Genomic DNA, 8,157 nt, shown 5'->3' with positions numbered 1-8,157 from the left:
TACTTTAACTCTAAATCAGCAAAATCTCTGAAAGTAAATAAATTTACTAATGAAAAAGAAGAAGATGAAAATTCTGAATATATTAACTTTGTTAAAAACACATAGAACTGCCCATGGAGAACCCTGATATGTTCAACAGTGCTTCTTTAAATTCACAAGTTAGAAGGAAGTGCGAATATAGGAATTGGTTGCAGTATATATCAATCATTTGTACATGTATAGGCGTTAATCACCTATAAGTAGTGAAAACAACTTTTTTCGAACCGAATGATGCAGTTTACTGATATGTGTGATATCACCAAATATACCTGGAATTGGTGATATATCCTCATTCTTAGATACAACAGAATGCAAGCTATTGTCTCTGTCAAATTTTCATATTTCCTGAGCTAGTTTCAGATGTCTCGTTTGCCTGAAAATCAAATATCGGCCTCTACAAGCACAGTACCTTTATGATATAAAGTATTTAGAATTCGGTGTAAATTTTGCAAAACAGAAAATGTGAAAACTTTTCTCATGATTACCTTGTTATATTTGTTTGTGTAAAATGTCTCCAATACAATTTTAAGCTTGGATTTCAGATAACCTTAACAAACATTAATATATACAAATAAATTAACAAGTAAACTAAATAATATTTTGGGGAAATAGAAAATTTAAGTTTCAAAGATTTGACATTGTAAACCAGAGTGTTGATTAAAAGCATTTATGATAATAAAGTAAATATAAGCAGCAAATATGGTCCAATGACGATTCAAAGTAATTTTTGGATAAAAATATTTTATTATTTAATTTCATTTATTTCAATATTTCTGACATATTTTTATTCGAATGATTTGTTCTGATTTGTGATGGATTTCTTTGAGACATGTAATTGCTTACAATGTGGTAGGTAACGCGTACAGTAAAACAAATTTTCAAATTATCATCAATTATTATTTAAAGTTTTCAGGGAGAGTCTTTTACTTTTATTGAATGTACGATACTATATAATGGCAAAACAAACCAAAATAAATCAAAAATAAATCACAACCCTTTTGCAGCTGATGGCTATGTACATATATCCTCCGTTGGCACCACCAAGCAAGTTTTTACGGATGATACAAATATTCAAAAGGACTATACAAGGAAAGGTGTTATCAATGCAACGTTGCGCAATAATTCCCCTTCAAGGCCATTTACAAATGATGCCAGTATCCAACAAGACTACATGAAATCAAACGTCTATACTGAGAAAGTCTTCACTGATAATACCTTAGACATTTTAACAGATGATACTAATATCCAAATTGACAACATTAGTTCAGACCAAAGGATCAAAGGTGCGTATATGATGTTTCCTTTATGATGTTTTTTAGCATTATGAGGATAATTAAAATTCATTTTATAAAATGTATCTGCATTTGAAGATGCAAGAATCATATTTAAATCAATGATACAATTTCCTATATTTATTGAAATGCAAAGTGTAATTTTTTCCTCTCTAGTTATCTATCGATGCCTATTAAAATATCTTTCAAAAATATTCCATTAAATGATTGCAAGAAACTATTTTCTTATCTTACATTCCAGTAGACTTAACCTTTCTATCATACTAAAATTCATGTTAAATAACTTTTTTTTTCTTTTTTGCTTCTTAGGCAGTACATATGGAATCTCTGGAGCCGCTATTATAATAATCATAGCCACAATTTGTTTGATTACTTGGCTTTTCAGGTATGTCCTCTCTCTCTCTCTCTCTCTCTCTCTCTCTCTCTCTCTCTCAACCGATCGACTTTTTTGTCACTGAAGTCAATATCACGTACACTTGAAACAACGTGTGTAATATGATGTATTTTTTGTTCAGACGTAAAAAATATCGTCAAGAAAACCGTTGTGGTCTGCAGAAAAATAAAGCTCATGAAGCTGGACTTCCGGACAACCCTCTATATCATTGCTTTGAATCACTAGAAAATTCTAATGAAAAGAAATCAAAAGAACAACAAGAAGGTTCCCTACCTTCTGCAAATGAAGAAGATGACGCCATACAGAGACAGAAGAAAACCCAATCTATGTTATACCACACAGAGTTAAAGAGCAGGGACCAAGCAAAAATTGCCAGTTCATATTTTTAAATGAGTTCAAATGCACTCTTGTTTTCAGGTTGCAATCCAAATGTATAGTTATCTATAAAGTCATCTTAGGGCAAAGTCTCCGAAAAAATTGGTAAAGCTAATATGCTCCAAAGAAGAATGTGTTGCTTGCTATACACTATGATTTTATTCCTTGCATTTGCCTGCAAAAAATAAATCCACATGGATGTAAAAGCTGATTTATCATAAAATGTGACACAAAGAACGATAATTCCTCAACTCTATAAGCTAAAATGATTGATTGATTGATTGATTGTATGTTGTTTAACGTCCCATTCGAGAATTTTTCACTCATAGAGAGACGTCACCATATACTGGTGAAGGGCTTCAAATTTTGACCTTTACTCGGCACTCAGGGCCATTGAACAGTGAGGGATCATTATCGTGCCAACGCCCGCCTTGACATGGGGCCTCGGTTTTTAAGGTCTCATCCGAAGGACCCGCAGCTTTCACTTCAAAGTGCCGAGCGCATGGCGAAGGAACAGTTGCTACCCATTTTTTTTTTTATCGACTTAGGTCAGTCGCGGCCGAGATTCGAACCCATGAGCTCCCGATCACGGAGCGAGCGCTCTACCGACTGAGCTACCGTAAACGGTATGAGAGATTTGAAAGATTTGAAAAAAAATGTTGTAATAATCGCTAAATATTCCTGCACATGTTACGAAATATTAACAAATTACATATAATAATATAATAATATATGAGTGTATATGTATATATATATATATATATATATATATATATATATATATATATATATATATATATATATATATATATATATATATATATGGAACTTTTTAATCATAATGACACAGTTAATTAAATTTAATATACATAGCAAACATTGATTACAAATTTCATTTTTTTTTTTACAGATAGATCTCTTAATACCTGCAATCATACTTTGTGATAAAAGGTGTTTGCATTGTGTACAAAATTGGATTTTGCTGTTATTTCATGCTTAAAACATTTGGCTAATACATGGAATAAATGCAATTATTAACAGTAAACAAGAGTATTCTTGACTTATAAAAAGCATAATAAAATTAATGGAGAAACATCACACTCTAAGGAAACCATAGCAAGAAAGTCATATGTTTTTGGCACTTTGGCCAAAAAGTGTAACTTACTCTATTTCTGAGTGTATTTTTTTTAAGTATCAAGTATGGAGAAGAAATGTAATTTTTAGCAAATAACAAGCATAATCTCCACTTTTTAAACACATTTGAAAAATTAAGGTTAAACTTTATAAAAAGAGCAATCATAGCTTAAAATTGTATATTTTGGCACTATATATATATTAATTATATTAATTTTTCTAATATTTCATGCTTGTTTTAAAACTTTGGGAAATACATGGAATGAATGTAATAGTAAACAGTATATAAGCATACTTTTTTAAATGCATGAAACGATTTATTTAGAAACATTGCACATAAGAGAAATCATGGCATGATATCATACAAGTGTATGTTTTTGCACTTAATTTGCGATAAAATGCAATTTTGGCTGTCCAAAGTCAATTCTACGTTAAACTGCACCCGCTCGCGTAGGTTTAAGAAAAATCTGTCTTTGGAAAAAACAACAATTCGGAATTTAAGTATCCGTTCCGGTTTGGTTTTACATTTAGCGACAAAATTTGGCATCCCGTAGTGAAGGAAAATGTGCTGTGAAATCAGGGTCGGTGTGTTACAAGAAGAAACTGGTGATGTAAACAGCATAAAAAAAAACATGGATTATTTTATAACTGAGGTTAATGAAAATTTTTATGGTGAGTGTTTTATGTCAGTAGTCAGATAACAGACTCTCAGTTCGTAATATTTTTGCTGAACCATTCACTGTATTGGAGAATATTGCAAAGGTTTTTATTCAGTGTAGAATGCTGAAAACCGAGATTTTACAATATACAGTGAGATATATCACTTTAATTTTAGTTAATACATGTGGTTTCATCTTTAAATATTGCTTTAAAAATTAAAAGAAGAAAGTTGATGTGACTGATTATACATGTACTCGTAGAATTCATGTACCTACAATTCAAAGGAATATAAATATTATGCCCTGTTCACACGGAGAGTTTAATTCGAATTAAACGTAAGTTACTGCGAATTAAATTTGATCCGCGTTCACACGGAGAATTTAATGCGAATTAGTTTAATTCGAATTAGTTTACTGCGCATTAAATTACTTCGCATTAGCTCCGTGTGAACGCTAAGCGAAGCTAATTCGAATTAAATTTTGACGCATGCGTAAGAGCAAAATTAAGTCACCTGCCACATGACGGTGGTCAGTTATAGGTACCTATGCCATTTTTAGTGCAAAACAAAGGAAAATTACGTTAATCACTGAAATGTGTATAGACACTATGACATTATGTCAAATGGATTTGCTCTGCATAAGGTGACGTGATTTGAAAATGACGTCATAATAGCCTTACTGAGAAGCCTTACTGTAGAAATAAAATTTTAATTCGCATTAGTTTACTTCGCATTATCTCTCGTGTGAACGCAATTTAATTCGCATTATTTTAATTCGCATTATTTTACTTCGCATTAATTTACTGCGAATTAAACTCTCCGTGTGAACAGGGCATTAGATACTGAAGTTTTAGCAGGAAAAAGCTTTGATACAGAAGACGAGGGTTTTCAAGTGAAGAGGAAAGAATGAGAGTGGGGGGGGGGGGTTGTGGATGTAGGAAAACTTATCTAACAGCTATGGTACATCAATTATTGTACTTTCCTTTTCAAAACCAAATGGTAGACTAAAACAGTGTAATAGAGAAACATAGCATATGTTCAATTTTAATATATTTCAAAAAAAGAATGTAATAAATATGGGCATCATTTTAATTGTAGACACTGGTCAACTATTTCCACAAGAAGAAGCCTTTTCCTATTGTGTTGCGAGCCACTCTCCTGCACATCAAATCTACTTCTTGTGCTAAAAAAAGGTTGCCAACCAATATGTGTACTTAGGAAAAACTTTTTTACTTGTGAATTGCAAAACTGTCTTAGCCTTAGATATCAAATTTATATTCTTATTACTCAACAGCGTTCTTTTTATCTAGTGAATAGGTTAATTAGAATATATAAACATTTGTTGAACATTTTTGTTTGTTCATTTTTTTTCCTTCCTCCCTTGTAGGTTTTGAATTTTGTACGTGACGTTTAACGTAGAATTAACTTTGGCCAGTCTTTGCTATATTCAGGGTGGATTAAAATATTTAGCAGGAGACAAGGAGAAATGCAATTTGTAATACACGTGCATACAATGTAATCTTGACTAAAAAAAATTATGAACTTCAAAAAAGATGACACATAAGAGATGTCAGAACTCATTATTCTACTCTTCACAGCTAGATGAAAATGAACACACATGATTATTAAATTCAATTTCCCCTAGCACACTGTAAATAATGATGACTATCAGACTTGGTAAATAATTGAAATGTTTAACAAAAATGTGTAACAGAATTGAAAAAGCACATGTATTTTCCCTCATTAATATACATGCATTAGTAGTTGCAACATATTATACATGTATATGTAAAGAACTTCTTCTTTCAGATCATTCAAATTCCTTTCAAAAGATGCTGCCAAGAAATATCCAGCATCGCATTTTCTGTCTTTCCGAGAGAGTCTTGAAAAGAAACGTGGTAATTGAGTTGGTGTTAAGTAATCCTCCATCCCAAAACGCTTTTTTTCCATTTACAAGTACATAAGCCAAAGTCAGCTGTGTCTGTTTACAACTACATGTACATCTTAGCTAGGTTCTGGGGAGATCAGAATTTTTTAAAAGGTACAGTGTATACACTTAACATGAAGTAATATTCTCCTAAGTTACAAAAAATATTCTTGATCATATTAAACTCAATCTTATTCAAATGGCTTTCCCAAAGTAAATCTTATTGTTATATTACTGAATAATTCCTATCTCTCTGATTGGCTGAGATTCAACATGATAGAAAAATAACATGTTATATTCACCTGCACGTTACTTTCCAGGTGAATATAAGGATTTATTTCTCTCATCATTAGACTAAAAATAGATTGGGAAATTCCAATTTGATACAAATAGCTTTGGAAAGTTATTTCATTTGCACTTGACTTCCACTCATAAGAACATAACATTAAGGTACATAGAATCTTGGGTGAGGAATGGGTGTGGGGCTAGTCAAAGATTTTTTTTTTCTGGTAAGCTTTCAATTTTCCCCTTATGATGCCACCCCCCCCTTTTTTTTTAAATTGATCCTATATACGTGCCTGACATTTTTTTTTTCTAAATTGTACCTAAAAGAGAATTAAAAATTCCAAATTAATACAATTGGTTATGTTTATTTTAACCCCGTTTCTCTCATTATATTTAGCTAGTACATCGGTAAATGTAAATACGTAAGATAGCAAGGATTGCTTCAGAGTTTAATCAATACATCGGGTTCATTGAATATTGTACTCCTCGGGTGTCTAAATGATCGTAATTACCTCAAAACCAGCAATAATTGTATAATATTCACATGGAGTTAAACATTGTAAAACCACACAAAATATCTGAAAGCATGAGAGTTTTAAGAAATGTATGTAAAACGTTAATTCCAATACTGTATAAACTCGAGGCACTGTCAACAAGCTCACAAAATGATACATACCCCCACGCCCTTGCATTTTTTTAAAACAGCCCATAAAGAATTTTCTTGAAGTGACCTTGAACCTGCCAAATGACCTTGGCTTAAAAAAAGACACATACTCTGGTCATAAGTAATCTATTAAAATATGAATATTCAATGTTTTTCATTAGAAAATTATGGATCTGACATAATTTTTTCTACCTTGAGTCAGGCGATAAGACCTTCAAGTACAGTGTTTACGCCTCCACTGATTTTCCTTCACAAAACGTAACCCAGACATTTTTGTACAGACAGCTATTCAGACAGGCAGATGGATAATATGATTCATACCCCCCCCCCCAAAAAAAAAAAAAAAAAAAAAAAAAAAAAACTTCCGACCTTTAGTGCTTTTTGGGGGGTAGGGGGGTATAATAACAAAAAAAGAAGAGTAAGGAGATATGAAATTTACATTGAACTAAATCTATGATCTTACATTTTCATCATTGTGTATTTGAATTCTTGGTCTCAAAGACAATCCACCACATTCTGTACTCCGTTCCACTGCCTAAAATGAAATAAAAGAAGAAGTACAAATTGATAATTCACTGGACTATTATAGACCAATGTACAAGTACCAAACCAATACTTTAAAGTTAAAAATATCTTGATTTACAGCTTCAGTTGATTTGATAATATCTTGCATGTTTAAATTAAATATATTTAATGATTTAACTTATGATAGATAATTAATGCCATGCAAGTCTCTACATCTTTTTCTACATTGGATTCTCTAAATAATATTTACATCCACTGAATATTATTTCCTTTTTTTTTCTTATATAAACTATTGCCGTTAATCAGTCCATAAACAACACTATGCAAGCCAGCAGCATTGATTCTTAAGCAACGGCTGTTCCATCAATTATGCATACAATGACATACACATCTATAATACAATATTTAACATATTTAATTTACTTTGAATGTTTTTTTTTATAAAGATATAACTATAAACAATGAAATGTTTCCTTTGTTTGTTAGTACGGGAATTAACCTCGCCGCTATTGCAGGAAAAATTCACATAACCCACTTACGCGGGTTATGTATTTTTTCTGCAACAGCTGCTACAATGATTCCCATACTAAAAACCAAAGAAAACATTTTATTGTTTAAGTTAAGCACGACAAGATGTGTATATAGCTGAAAGTACAGAAAGCTACCAATAATCATGATAATTGGTATATAAATTACTTCAGGATTATATTTCACATTTAAATTTTATATCAGTGGTTATTGCTAAAAAGATTTTGAAAATACAATAAAGATCTAAATATTCACTACTACTGGAGTACTTGAAGTTCATTCATTTATAAATGTAAAAGTGATTTTCAGTTATCAGTCCTTTCATCCATGATTAGA

At 31.4% G+C, this 8,157-nt stretch overlaps 1 protein-coding gene across 1 annotated transcript; it reads left to right on the top strand.

The window, feature by feature from the left end:
* Window positions 1-1,096: 1,096 nt before the first annotated feature.
* Window positions 1,097-2,150, top strand: LOC133177201 (uncharacterized). The gene is made up of 3 exons (XM_061312282.1): window positions 1,097-1,322; window positions 1,641-1,716; window positions 1,847-2,150. Exons 1-3 carry the CDS (start codon window positions 1,211-1,213, stop codon window positions 2,112-2,114), a joined length of 456 nt encoding a protein of 151 aa, XP_061168266.1. The 5' UTR covers window positions 1,097-1,210; the 3' UTR covers window positions 2,115-2,150.
* Window positions 2,151-8,157: the final 6,007 nt, after the last annotated feature.

The sequence above is a fragment of the Saccostrea echinata genome, unplaced genomic scaffold (assembly GCF_033153115.1).
Source record: "Saccostrea echinata isolate AGI-Se365-2 ecotype Australia unplaced genomic scaffold, CSIRO_AGI_Sech_v1 ptg000099l, whole genome shotgun sequence".
Lineage (NCBI taxonomy): Eukaryota > Metazoa > Mollusca > Bivalvia > Ostreida > Ostreidae > Saccostrea > Saccostrea echinata.
This window is presented reverse-complemented; position numbering and strand designations above follow the sequence as displayed.

Excerpts from the sequence above, each read along its gene's own strand:
- LOC133177201 (XM_061312282.1), top strand. The coding sequence starts at position 1,211 with ATGAAATCAAACGTCTATACTGAGAAAGTCTTCACTGATAATACCTTA. Across the intron at positions 1,323-1,640 it reads TTCAGACCAAAGGATCAAAG|GCAGTACATATGGAATCTCT; the intron begins GTGCGTATATGA and ends TTTGCTTCTTAG. Across the intron at positions 1,717-1,846 it reads TTGATTACTTGGCTTTTCAG|ACGTAAAAAATATCGTCAAG; the intron begins GTATGTCCTCTC and ends TTTTTTGTTCAG.